The sequence below is a fragment of the Lithobates pipiens genome, unplaced genomic scaffold (assembly GCF_037356315.1).
Source record: "Lithobates pipiens isolate NorthernLeopardFrog02 unplaced genomic scaffold, aLitPip1_a1.2 Scaffold_19, whole genome shotgun sequence".
In the NCBI taxonomy this organism is placed as follows: domain Eukaryota; kingdom Metazoa; phylum Chordata; class Amphibia; order Anura; family Ranidae; genus Lithobates; species Lithobates pipiens.
In genome coordinates this window covers 199207101-199221354 of record NW_027507764.1, presented here as the reverse complement: position 1 = coordinate 199221354, position 14254 = coordinate 199207101, and the positions used below count along the sequence as shown (strand labels likewise).

At 44.5% G+C, this 14254-nt stretch overlaps 1 protein-coding gene across 1 annotated transcript in view; it reads left to right on the top strand.

Moving 5' to 3' along the window:
* RP9 (RP9 pre-mRNA splicing factor) overlaps window positions 1-14254 on the top strand; it is a gene marked incomplete in the record, with an annotated part of 32717 nt that overhangs the window by 9663 nt on the left and 8800 nt on the right. The window contains 2 exon segments of the mRNA XM_077491614.1: window positions 4735-4963; window positions 6208-6238. Of these exon segments, the coding sequence (XP_077347740.1) occupies window positions 4758-4963; window positions 6208-6238 (237 nt within the window).

Sequence of the window (14254 nt, the reverse complement as noted above, 5' to 3'; positions counted from 1 at the left end):
GGTCTTTTTACGTTTATATTGCAAAAAATAAAAATCACAGAGGCAATCAAATACCATCAAAAGAAAGCTCTATTTGTGGGAAGAAAAGGACGCAAATTTTGTTTGGGTACAACATTGCATGACCGCGCAATTACCAGTTAAAGCAGCGCAGTGCCAAATTGTAAAAAGACCTCTGGTCATTTACCAGCAAAATGGTCCGGTCTGAAGGTGGTTAAGGTAGACGGGGGAGGGGGGCAATGTGAAGAAAGGCTGCTTAAGACAGTAATGGGGGGCTGAGAACAGTAAGAGGGGAACTGAGGACTGTAATCGGGTGACAAAGACAGTCATGGTGGGGGGGCTGGGGACAGTTATGAGTGGTGGCTGAGGACAGTAATGGGGGGGAACTGAGGAAAATAATGCGCAAAAGGGAATTTGATGTGAAGGTGGGAACTGCGATATGAGGTGCGGTTCATATCAGCATGCCCATTTGCGCATTCGGCAGAATGGCACGGACAGGTAAATGTGCGACAGGTACATCCCTTTAAATTTGCCGCCGTGCCATGTGAGCATCAGTCGGGTCCTCCGTGAGTCCGATTGCGGGTCCCACGGACTCGATCACCGTGGGGATACCCGCGATTGTCTCACGGGCAGGAAGAATGGGGAGATGCTAATGTTAACAAGCATCTCCCCGTTACGCCTAGTGACAATGTCGCTGATCTCTGCTCCCAGTGATCGGAGCAGAGATCAGAGACGTGTCATACACAGCCACGCCCCCCCAGTTAGAAACACTCCCCAGGGCTCACTTAACCTCTACACTGCCACCTAGTGGTTAACCCCTTCACTGTCAGTGTCATTTACACAGGAATCAGTGCATTTGTTTAGCACTGATTGCTGTATAAATGACAATGGTCCCAAAAATGTCCAATGCCGCAGTCACAATAAAAATCGCCGCCATTTAAAAAAAAAAAAAATTAATCAAAATGCTATAAAACTATCCCCTATTTTGTAAACGCTATAACTTTTGAGCAAACCAATAATCGCTTATTGCGTTTTTTATTTTATTTATTTTTTTACCAAAAATATGTAGAATACGTATTGGCCTAAATTGAAGAAAACGTTTTTTTTTATGTTGTCCATATGTGGGGAAAAAAAAGAACGTCAATTTTGTTTGGGAGCCACGTCGCACTTGCAATTGTTAGTTAAAGCGACGCAGTGCCGAATCGCAAAAAGTGCTCTGGTCTTTGGCCTGCAAAATGGTCCAGGGTTTAAGTGGTTAAAGAAGTCCCTGACCTTTTTTTTTTTTTTTAATCGCCCTGCGCCAGGCTGCATGGTGCTTCAGCACCATGCTGTTTGCTGTGTGTGAAAATGTGCCATAGCCCCACCCATCTGCTAAAGTACAGCATATATTTTATATAATTTCATTATCCTACATTACGGGACACAGAGTTAGGTTAATAATCCTTACCTACTGGGTCATACACCATCTCTAAGTGAATGGACACTGGTAGACAAAGTCTTAGACAGGAAGTCTGCCCCTATATAGCCCCTCCCATACAGGAAGTACTTCAGTTTTTTTTACTGGTGTCTGCAAGGTGGATGGGCATGTTTGAGCTCTCTGACCTCCAGGTGTTTAGTACCAAAAACGGTTCTTAAATGAAGGGCTCTTCCACAGCACCCCGGGTGTTCACAAAGGTCCTAGCACCAGTGTTGGGTATTTTAAGGGCCCAGGGAATCTGGGTGCTCGGAGATCACTCGCTACAGGCTCTAGAACAGAGTATAGCCTGCACAGTGTGGTAGTTTTTATTTATGTCCTAGCCCAATCTTTCTAAGTCAGCCTTGAGACCAGCTCAAAGTCTGAAGTATTTAGGTCTGATCCTAGAAACGGTCCAGGCAAGAGTATTTTTGACACCCATAAGGATCTGTGCCCTGAACGATCAGGTGCGGCAGATAAAGGGCACAGACAACCCTCCATTTTGGCTCTGTATGAGTATTCTAGGAAGGATGGTGTCCTCCTTCGAGGCAGTGCCCTATGCCCAGTTCCATTCCAGGCTTATACAACAAGACATCTTGTCAGAATAGGAGAGGGTAAGCCCTGGATTACCCCATGTTCCTATCTCCTCGGGCGTGCTTAAGCCCAAGCTTGTGGTTGGAGGATCAGAACCTGCGAAATGGAAGATCCTTCCTCTTGGTGTGTTGGGGAGTACTGATCACAGATGAGTCTCTTGGGCTGGAGAGAGACACTAGAGTGGCTCACAGCTCAGGGGAGATGGTCAAGGGCAGAACAGAGCCTGCCCATCAACATCCTGGAGTTGAGTGCAGTACGTCTGGCCCTATGGTTCTGGACGGTGGAGCTTCAGGACTGCTCTATCAGGGTTCAGTCCGACAATGCCACTGCAGTGGCCTATATAAACCACCAGGGCGGTCATTCAGCTCAGAAGGAGGTGAACCACATACTAGCCTGGGCAGAGGGAGATGTGCTGATTCTATCGGCGGTCCATATCCTGAGGGTAGATAACTGGAAGGCAGATTATCTCAGCCGCCAGAAGATCTGCCCGGGGAAATGGTCACTACACCTGAGGGTGTTCCAGGAAATTTTCTAGCGTTGGGGATGGTCAGATGTCAGTCTTTCAGCTTCCAGGTTCAAAAACGAGCTACATCAATCTGTGTCCTGAACAAGGGATCCCCTGGCAATTGGTATGCTCTGGTAGTTCCATGGAGTGAGTACTTCCTGGTTTATGTCCCCCCCCCTTCTACATTTGTTGAGCAGAATTCGGAGAGCGGGGGCTCCAGTCATTCTGGTGGCACCAGCCTGGCCCAGAAGGCCCCAGTTCCTGTAGATTGTGAGATTGGCAATAGATGGGCCATGGCCGCTTCCATGCCACCCCGATGTACTGTCTATCATAAGGTCTGGAAGACTTGTATTGCTTAGGGTGAAGCCACAAAATGGCATCCACGGGAATATGTGATTGGGAGAATTCTCTTTTCTACAGTCGGCTGTGGAAATCAGATTGGCTTTGAGTACAAGGTAAGATTTCAGCCCTGTCAGTATTCTTCCAAAGGCCTTTAGCCTCCCATTCGCTGGTCTGAACCTTTATGCAGGGTATAACTCGTTTTCTTCCACCTATTAGGTCACCTATGTGTCCTTGGGACTTAAAGCGGTAGTAAACCCGCAAATTTTTTATTTTATTTTTTTTAAACCTGCAAAGCAAAAGGCATAATGAGCTAGTATGCACCGCATACTAGCTCATTATGAAATACTTACCTTAGAACGAGGCCCCGACATCTGGCCCGATCCACGCCGAGGGAGCTGACATGCTCCCTCGGCGTTTCTTCCGGGTATCGCGGATTCGGCGCTGAGTGGCCGGAGCCGCGATATCGTCACTCAAGCGCATGCGCGCGGGAGATTTCATTCCGGCCGGTCGGCCACTGACGGATTTTCAGGCCGAGAATCCCCTTGTGCGCATGCGCCGCTTCAGTCAGCGGCGCATACCGAGGGGAATATCTCCTAAACCGTACAGGTTTAGGAGATATTTTTTTTTACCTACAGGTAAGCCTTATTATAGGCTTTCCTGTAGGTAAAAGTTAAAAATTTGAGTATACAACCACTTTAAATTTGGTGCTGTCTGTGTTACAGAAACAACCATTTGAGCCTATCAAGGAAATTCCATTAGTCTTGCTGTCATGCAAGCTAGCCTTCCTAATGGCCATCTCCTCAGCTGGAAGGGCGTCGGAATTGGCCCTTTCATTTAGGAAACCATACTTAATTCCACACCAAGGTGGTGTTGCATCCTATTCCGTTCTTCTTGCCAAAGGTGGTATCAGCCTTTCATTTAAATCAGGACATTGTTTTGCCTGCCTTTTTTTTCTCTCGGCCTCATTCTGCGGAAGAGACGACTGCATTCCTTGGACGTCGTCCGGGCAGTCAGTGTTTATTTGTCCAGATCTACGGAGATCCTAGGCTCAGACTTTTTTTGTTTTACCAGAAGGATCCAAGAAGGGGCAGGCAGCTTCCATTGGCAATTGGGTCCACCAGTTGGTCATTCAGGCCTATGGTCTGAAACGTAACACTGCTCCCTTTAGGGTGAGAGCTCATTCCACCAGGGGTGTATCACCCTCCTGGGCTTTTCACCATCAGGTATCTGTGGCTCAGATTTGTAAGGCTGCTACCTGGTCTTCATTGCATCCGTTCACAAGATTTATATCAGGTAGATGTTAGAGCAGCAGAAGATTCGGCTTTTGGCCGTAGTGTATTACAGGCTGTGGTTTAAAGTCTGGCTATTTTTGTTTGGCAAGGTGTCTCCCTCTCCTCAAGGCTATTGCTCTGGGATATCCCAGTAAGTAATGAATAATAGCCTCACTCAGTGTCCAGTGATAAGTGTATGATAAAGAAAATAGGATTTTTTTTTGTCATACTTTCCTATAAAATCCTTTTCTTTGAATACATCAGGCACACAGAGGTCCCTCCCTTCTTTTGAGGATTCAGTGAGTAATGAATAATATCCTAACTCTGTGTACTGTGATGTATTCAAAGGAAAGGATTTTACAGGTAAGTATGAAGAGAATATATAATTACAAACACGCACAGCTATACTGCTATTGAAATAACATCAAAAGTGTTATGGGGTGTCCAAATTCTGCTCCGTACAACAAACAGGTGCACCTTTATTTTTGTATTTCAAATCTGAAGATCATCTTATACTAGTGTTTTGTGTTGCATTTCTAATTGGTTGCTTTTTCTTTACGAATTTAACACAGAGGTGTGTCTCAGAAATCCAGAAATGTCCTATAGAAGAGAAGAAAAGTCCCATAACACTCACAGGAGTCGCAAGAGAGAGGAGGATGATGCTCAAAGTCCAGAGAGCTGCAGTAGCAGCCATCATCATGAAAAGGACCATAGTGACAGGAAAAGGAGGAGGAGGAGCAGCAGCAGTAGTAGTAATCCTAACACACAGGAAATTCAGAAGATCAAACATGTTGAGATTTTGTAAGTACTTGACTTTATATATAAAGTTACATTTTTTTTGTGAAGGAAGGGAAGTAAGGGAAATCCCCTCTTAATCATTGGAAGTGACCCCACTATTTGTGTTCCAGTGACAACTCAAAATGTGTGTTTTGCATCACTTTTTACGATGATCCCTCTGACAATATAGGTGAAAGCTCACCATCAGGAACACAGATTAATATAAATCCTGACAGATGTTCTAACCCTTTCCCATTCTATCAAAAATTACAAAAACATTTTGGCTTTAAATAGAGTTTGAAAGAGAAGAATAGCCAAAGTTTTTTTTAGCTATACTTCTCTTGTGGGTTAGTTGGTAGAACGTGTTCCCACAGTTGCAACCACTCGCCAATCCCCTCTCTCCCTGTGACAGCAGTACGAGGAAAAGTTCCCTGTACCAGCTGTCACTTTTTGAAAAGAGTGCACCATAAACGAAAATAGAGCGTCAATTTTGAAAAACTTACTTTTTGCTATAATAAATATCCCCAAAAAATATATATAAAAACCTTTTTTTCCTCAGTTTAGGCCGATACGTATTCTTCATGTTTTTGGTAAAAAAAATAAAAAAAAAATAAAAAAAAAAAAAAGGGGAGGGGGTTGTCATGCATATTTTTATGATATCAAAACTATTTAAACATATTATAGATTTCCAATCTTTCTAATATTATAAAGGCTGAGACTGCCCAAAAAGGTAAATAACAGCAATTGGAATGATTCTTTCACTCCATGTACCTCTCATGGATTCTGTTAGAGCGATCTTAGCAAGGCCCAGCTCTGGTTCCCTATGTGGGAGTCTACCAATATTTAACAGGCAAAGGCAATACCTTCTTACCATGGCAGGTGGCACAGGAACTTTTGATGCAGAGATTGTACCTCCAATTTCTTTGATATAGTGTGCCATATCATTCCTCAAGTCCTACCAGTGGGGCATATGTTGCAGATAACTCCATCTATTCATAGGTAAAGTAATCTTTAGCAATGCAGATGATCAACTTGAACAGTGAACTGTTGGTGGGACACTAGGACAGGTTTGAGAAACTCAGCTCTAAAACATAGAAGATTTTGGCGATGCTGTTGTGGCATCTACTTAGACCAGAAATTTCAGATTTTACTAGACGAACACTTAAAAATACTTACATTTATTGGTTTACTATCACTGCATTATGTAGTTGGTCACGTTTTAAAAACATGATTTCCCTCTGTCTTATTTTATTTTTATTTTTTTTTAGCTATGAGAAACCTCCGCCAGGATTAATTAAGGTATTGTTATAATATGTCTGTAATGGCTCATATGTATATTTACCAATGTTCTTCACTTAAGCTGAACATTGCATGTTGATTCTGTTTGCAATGTATCAATGTTCCAGATTTTTTTTTATTTTTTTATTTTTATGGTGAGCATTTCAAAATTCAGCTGCTGACATACAAGCTAGGTATTAAGTATCAAAAGGGCAACATGGTAGGCAAGCTGGGGCATCTACAGTTCTCCTTCAGTTCATCCAAAGTGATATAAGCCTGGATCTCTTGCTGGCATTATATTTGTATGTATGTGTATATAATATATATATATATATATATATATATATATATATATATATATATATATATATATATATATATATATATATATATATAATATATAATTTTACTGTCTTTTACCTTAATGTATTGTTTTCATTAAGGGAAAAAACGTTTTCAGTTCTCTCTAATGGCTGCAAGAGACCTAAACGAAAATACATCTGGGCTGCTTTACCAGCCTGCTGAGGATCATACAGTTTGCCCCTGAACTTACCTTTTGTAGCTTACCCACTCATAAGGCATTTAATGTCTTTAGGTTAGATGTTTACTTTCTCCACCACTGACCCTTACTTATCAATTTGTTCAAAAAGGGTAGGACAGAGTAAAATATTGCTTGTTATTTAAAACTTGACATAGGTGAAGATCAGACAACATGGTTTAATCATCCCTAGTAAAGTTTAATACAGTGCCTTTAAAAAGTATTCATACCCCTTGAAATGCTTCACATTTTGTGTGGCATGCTTTTGTATTCAGCCCCCCTGTCAATACTCTGTAGAATCACCTTTTGCTGCAATTACAGCTGCAAGACTTTTTTGGGGTGTCTCTGCCAGCTTTGCACATCTAGAGAGTGACATTTTTGCCCATTCTCCTTTGCAAAATAGCTCAAGCTCTGTCAGATTGGATGGAGAGTCTGTGAATAGCAATTTTCAAGTCTTGTCGCAGATTCTCAGTTGTATTTAGGTTGGGCTGTTCTAACACATGAATATGCTTTGATCTAAACCATTCCATTGGTATCTCTGGCTGTATGTTTAGGGTTGTTGTCCTGCTGGAAGGTGAACAAGATGGGTGAACTAGAGATTCTGTTGTACGGGGAGGATTTTGATTTTGTGGGAATTTCAGAGACCTGGTTCAACAGCTCTCATGATTGGCTGGCAACCATTCAAGGGTATACACTTTATAGCAGGGATAGAGAGGGTAAAAATGGGGGCTATATATCAAGAATAATGTACAAGTGAATGTGTGAGATGAAATCACTAAGGGAGCTAGGGAGGAGGTGGAATCCTTATGGGTAGAGCTCCAAAGGGATAAAGCTAAGGTAAAATAATACTGGGAGTATGCTATAGGCCCCCCTAACCTAAGGAAGGAGGGGGAGGCGGATCTCCCATCACAATTTGGATTAGCAGCAAGGATGGGAAATGTTGTCATAATGGGGGATTTTATTTATACAAACATACACTGGGCAGCGGGAACCATGCATTTGTCTAGGGCTCGCCAGTTCCTAAATGTCTTGCAGGACAATTTCATGGTTCAGATGGTAGACTCACCAACTAGAACTAAAGTGTTACTGGATCTACCGATTACCAACAAAAATTTCTGTGGGCATCCTCTGGCCGTGTATGTCATCTTATATAAGGGAAGTACTGCATTGATAGTGGAGTCCCAGGATTCTACTTTGGGGGGAGAGGACGACACCCAATTCTTAACGATTTCCTTCTTGGCATAAAATACCAGGAATGAGATCAACAACTTGGTATACCTGGGTCTTTGGTGATCCTCATGAATACCTAGGAGAGCCAACTCGGATGACATAGGTAATGTTAGTTGAAGGTGGATATTGATGCATTCAAAAACTGCAGACCAAAAGCGCACAATGGGGGGGCAAGTCCAAAACAGATGCAGGTACGTGCTATCAGAGGATCGACATCTGGGGCAGTCCGGTGACCTGTGGGGGTAAATTCTGTGCAGCCTCTGCGGTGTATAATATACCTGATGCAGAAATTTAGTATATATCAGTTTATCTCTCGAGGATACCATCAGTCTAGCCCCCCGTCCTCAAAACAATCCTCCCAGGTTTTCCTATCAAGACTTGGGATGTCAGCGTGCCACTTTTCCCAGAGAGTGTTCATCCTGGGTGAGTCTACCCCCAGCAGTGCTTGATACATGGTAGTGAGGGTTTTCTTGAGGGTTTCTTGAGCTAGGGTTGACTAAATGAGGTCCGTTTGTAGAATTATGGGTCTAGGGAATTGGGCCCTGGCAGCATGCCTCAATTGGTAATACCTAAAAAGCATTCTGCTGGAGAGTCCATATTTCCCCGCTAAGCCCTGGAAAGAAAGCAGTGTACCAGCGTGAATAATGTCCTTGAGAACCTTAATGCCACACCGGGCCCATAACTGCGGGTCCAGTATTGTCCTGAAATGAGCAAGAGATGGGTTTCCCCATAACTGGGTAAAGGGTGAATGTTGGTCCAGGTGCAGGAATCTCTTCCTGGCTACTGCCCATACTCTAAGAGTCATTTTAGTGGGAACCGAAGTGAAAGGTAGGCAGTGGGTCCTCCTATATACTAAATTACCAAGCTCCATCAGAGCGCCTAGGATAGCAGCCTCAAGGCAGGTAGCCGCATTTGCTCTAGACTGCTCAAATCATCATTGAACCTAGCATTGCTGCCCAGTAATTGATCTGCAGGTTGGGCAGTGCCAGTCCCCCACACCGAACCGGGAGTTGCAGAGTTGACCTGGCCAGCCTGGGGGATGATCACTGCCATAGGAACGAGCCAATGTAACCCTCCAGCTTCTTAAAAAAGGAGCCAGGAAGCCACACAGGGCAGTTGCGGAACATGTTGAATTCGGCAGGTATAGCATTTTCAGGACATTAATCCATCCTATTAAAGAAAGTGGAAGGTCTTTCCATCTAGAGCAGTGTTCTTTAAGTTTCCTAACTATGGGCTGAAGATTGAGGCGTCCAAAGGCCCGGAGGTCCTTTGTCACCACAACTCCCAGGTATTTAAACTCCTCTAACCATAGCAGGGGAGACAATGACTGCATTGCTCGGGCCTGGGGATCTAGCGGGAATATGATGGACTTCGACCAATTGATTTGGATCCCCAAATACCTCCCAAATTCATTAAAGATCTCCAATGCCGCTTGTAACGATGTTCCAGCATCATGTAAATATAGTAATGCATCATCCGCATATAGCGAGATTTTCTCCTCCAGAAGGCCAACCTCGAGTCCCTGAATTGCACCGGACTCCCGGATCAATATAGCCAATGGCTCGAGAGCCAGCGCAAAGAGGCTAGGTGATAACGGGCATCCCTGCCTTGTGCCCCTCCGCAGGACCCAGCCATTTTTAAAAAGTTAGGACCAAAACCAAATCGTTTTAATACCTCCCAAAGATAGACCCATTTTACGGAGTCAAAAGCTTTCTCCGTGTCTAGAGAAGCTATGACTCTGGTGCCCCCATTGTCGTGAGCCGTGTCAAGGTTAAGAGAGAATCTGTGTATGTTGATATCAGTGCCCTTCCCCGGCATGAACCCTGTCTGATCTTGATTGACCAGGTCTTCTATCACTGTGGCCAATCTGAGTGCCAGGATTTTTGCCAACAACTTAGCGTCCGCATTTAACAGTGATATGGGCCTATACTAGGCACATTCTTCAGGGTCCCTGCCAGGTTTGGGCACCAACACCACCACCGCCTCATTCACTCCAGTCATAGAGTCGGAGTGAATCGAGAGTAGCGAATTGCGAGAGGAGGGAGCCTAGTCTGGGAGCCAACAGTTCTTGGTGAACCGAGTAAAACTCGATTGGTATTCCATCTGGGCCAGGGGCCTTGCCCACCTGCATACATCCCATGGCCACCTGCACTTCTTCCAGCGTTATGTCCTTGTCCAGAGCCGTCTGTTGGGCCAGGTCTAAGGTAGGAAAGACCACCTGATCCAGGTATTTGGATAAGTCAGCGACTGTATAGTCAACCCTAGAGGAGTACAGTTCCTGGTAAACTGCAGGAATCTATTGCTAATTGTAGCGGGGGTGGTCAAATGGGAGCCATCAGTATCCCTCAGTCGCCCAATATGAGTTGTTGCATATTGCCCTTTAGCCAACCAGGCCAAAAGCCTGCCATTTTTTTCCCCATGTTCGAACACCCTCTGGGCACTTGCACACATGGATTTTTTAGTTAAGTCTACCCGTAACAGCGATAACTCCCTAAGGGTGCATTGCCAGGCAACATAACTGTCGGAGCTCTGGCTGTCGACATACAGTCTTTCCTGCTCCTGGGCATGGTACTCTAACTGCCGCAGAGACTGCACATCACCCCTCTTTCTCTTTGCTATTTTTCTAATGTATTCACCCCTCACCCAGGCTTTAAACGCATCCCAGGTACTCATGGGACCAGTGGACGCTTCATTATTCAGCCAAAAATTACACAACTCCCCGGGCATCTCTCCCTGGATCTCCGCCTCCATAATCCAGTATTTGGATAGTCTCCACAGCCTCTGACCCCCGGGGGTGGGGGGGGGCACCTGAATCGTGACCAGCAACGGTGCATGATCCGAGATGCCCCAGGAGGGAATCTCCGTAGAGAACGTCTCCCACAGCATATCAGAGGATGCAAAAGCTATGTCCAACCGGGACAGCATCCTGTATGTAGTTGACAGATGTGAACTGTGCGTCAGAGGGGTGGAAATGGCGCCATAGGTTGGTTAGGTTAAAGGTGGAGGCCCAGTGGGACAACTCGACATTGGGGGGAGGAGTGGAGCCTATCCAAAGTGTTACATGACGAGGTTAAAATCTCCTATGAGCAGCACCCTGCTCACATCAAGTTGCACCACAATTTGCATCAACCTATGAAGCAGGGCGACATCAGCGGGGGGGGGGGGGCGCAAGTAGATTCCCACAATAACATAGGGGAAGCCAGCAATTAAAGCATGTATCAGGACATGGCATCCATCCGGATCACTTTCAATCGTTACTGGTTGAAATGCCATTGACCTATGAACTAACACACTTACTCCCCTTGCATAGTTAGAGTAAGAAGCATGATAATGAGCACCCACCCAGGCCTTTTTTAACCCCAGGATTCTAGCACCAATCAGGTGTGTTTCTTGCAAAATGCATATCTTGGGGCTATGACGCTGTATATATTTTAACACAAGGGATCGTTTTATGGCAGAGTTAAGGCCCCTGGCATTCCACGACATAACTGTAAAGTTAGCCATATGACCCACCCCGCCATAAAATAAGGATAACAGTACAGAGAGACCATCCTATGCACATCCAGAGGCATGCAGACCTTCATCATCCCCTGCCCCTCCGGGCCCGCCATTCTCTCGCAGCATGGTGACTGCATGCCCCCGGATGACCACCTGATGTACACAATAGGTAAATTCCCCTTCAGACCAACCAAGTACAATAATAAACATATAAACCACAAATCAACCAACCTGTGGGCGGCAACGGGCGTCCACCCCCCCCCCCCCCACGCACCCCCAAACAGCGGGGGGCACATGATTCCCAAAAGTTATTGAACCAAGTTCAGATAGGGTGAATGAAATCGGGAGGCGTGGACCCGAGCAGAACTACCCCTCTCTTGCAGGAATACCAACTAGTACCCAAGGGTAAAATAAGCAAAGCAATAAATGTCACTGGAGTGAGTTGCTGGAGCTTCTAAAAAGGAAGGAAAAAAGGGGGAGGGGTGTAGAAGTGGATAAACTGAAAAGGATGCGAAGTAGAAGGACAAAATCACCCTGTCCAAAATAGGTGTCTGAGGTACGATAGTGGCCAAAACATCAAGGGGTGCACCGGGACTGCAGCTCAGGCAAGAAATTCTTTAAGTATGTAAACATATTGGCCCCCATAAAGAATAAGGAAGGACATCTGGTTACAAAGGATGGGGAGATGGTGAAGATATTGAATTTATTCTTCTCCTCAGTCTTCCCAAGGCAATTGGGGGGCTTCAGTAACCAAAACTGCAGTGTTTATCCTCATGACAGATCACAGGAAGCACCTCCATGGTTAACGGAGGACAGAATTAAAATTATTCTTGGGAAACGTAACATTAATAAATCACCGGGACCAGATGGTTTGCACCCGAGGGTACTTGGGGAACTCGGTCAAGTAATTGCCAGGCCATTGTTCCTAATTTTTACTGACAGTCTACTGACTGGAATGGTACCAGATTGGAGAAAAGCAAATGTAGCATCAATATTTTAAAAGGGCCCAAAATACATCCCTGGGAATTGCAGACCAGTTAGCCTAACATCAATAGTATGTAAGCTCTTGGAGGGGATAAGGGACTATATACATGATTTTTAGTAATGAGAACGGTATCATTAGCATTACTCGGCATAGATTCATGAAGAATCGTCCTTGACAAACCAATCTAACCTTCTATGAGGAGGTGAGTTACCATCTATATAAAGGAAGGCCCGTAGACGTGGTGTATCTGGATTTTGCAAAAGCATTTGACACAGTTCCCCATAAACGTTTATTGTACAAAATAACGTCCGTTGGCATGGACCATATGGTGAGTAGATGGATTGAAAACTGGCTACAAGGGTGAATTCAGAGGGTGATGATAAATGGGGAGTACTCAGAATGGTCAGTGGTGGGTAGTGGGGTCCCCCAGGGTTCTGTGCTGGGACCAATCCTATTTAGTTTGTTCATAAATGACCTGGAGGATGGGGTAAAGAGTTCAATATCTGTATTTGCGGACGATGCTAAGCAGGGAAATAACTTCTCCACAGGATATGGAAACCTTGCAAGAAGATCTGAACAAATTAAAGGGGCAGCCAACTACATGGCAAATGAGGTTTAATGTACAAAAATTTTAAATAATGCCTTTGGGTGGAAAAAATATGAATGCAATCCTATACACTGTGGGGATAACCCCCATGGGGGAATATAGGATGGAAAAGGACCTGGGGGTCCTAGTAGATAGTCTCAGCAATGGCATGCAAGGCCAAGCTGCTTCTAACAAAACAAACAGAATATTGGCATGCATTAAAAAGGGTATCCACTCTAGAGACAAAATAATTCTACCGCTCTACAGGACTCTGGTCCGGCCGAACCTAGAGTATGCTGTCCAGTTCTGGGCACCAGTCCTCAGGAAGGATGTACTGGAAATGGAGTGAGTACAAAGAAAGGCAACAAAGCTAATAAAGGTTCTGGAAGATGTTGGTTATGAGGAGCATTGAACTTGTTCTCTCTGGAGAAGAGATGCTTGAGAGGGGATATGATTTCAATTTAAAAATACCGTACTCGTGACCCCACAATAGGGATAAAACTTTTTCGCAAAAGGGAGTTTAACAAGACACGTGGCCACTCATTCAAATTAGAAGAAAAGAGTTTTAACCTTTAAACTACGTAGAGGGTTCTTTACTGTAAGCGACAAGAATGTGGAATTCTCTTCCACAGGCGGTAGTATCAGCGGGGAGCATTGATAGTTTAAGAAACTATTAAGCACCTGAACGACCACAACATACAGTGATATACAATGTAATACTGACCTATAATCACACACATAGGTTGGACTTGATGGACTTGTGTCTTTTATTTTTTTATTTTTTTTTAACCTCACCTACTATGTAACATCCACACCATTCTCAAGTCTTTTTCAGACTAACAGGTTTTCTTCTAAGATTGCACTGTATTTGGCTCCATCCATCTTCCCATCAACTCTGATCAGCTTTCCAATGCCTGCTGAAGAAAAGCATCCCTACAACATGATGCTGCCACCACCATGTTTCACAGTGGGGATGGTGTGTTCAGGGTGATGTGCAGTGTTAGTTTTCCACCACACATAGCGTTTTGCTTTTAGGCCAAAAAGATCCATTTTGGTCTCATCTGAGAACACCTTCTTCTGCATGTTTAACCACTTACAGACCGGACCATTTTGCTGGTCAAAGACCAGACCACTTTTTGCGATTCGGCAATGCGTCGCTTTAACTGACAATTGCACGGTCGTGCGACGTGGCTCCCAAAC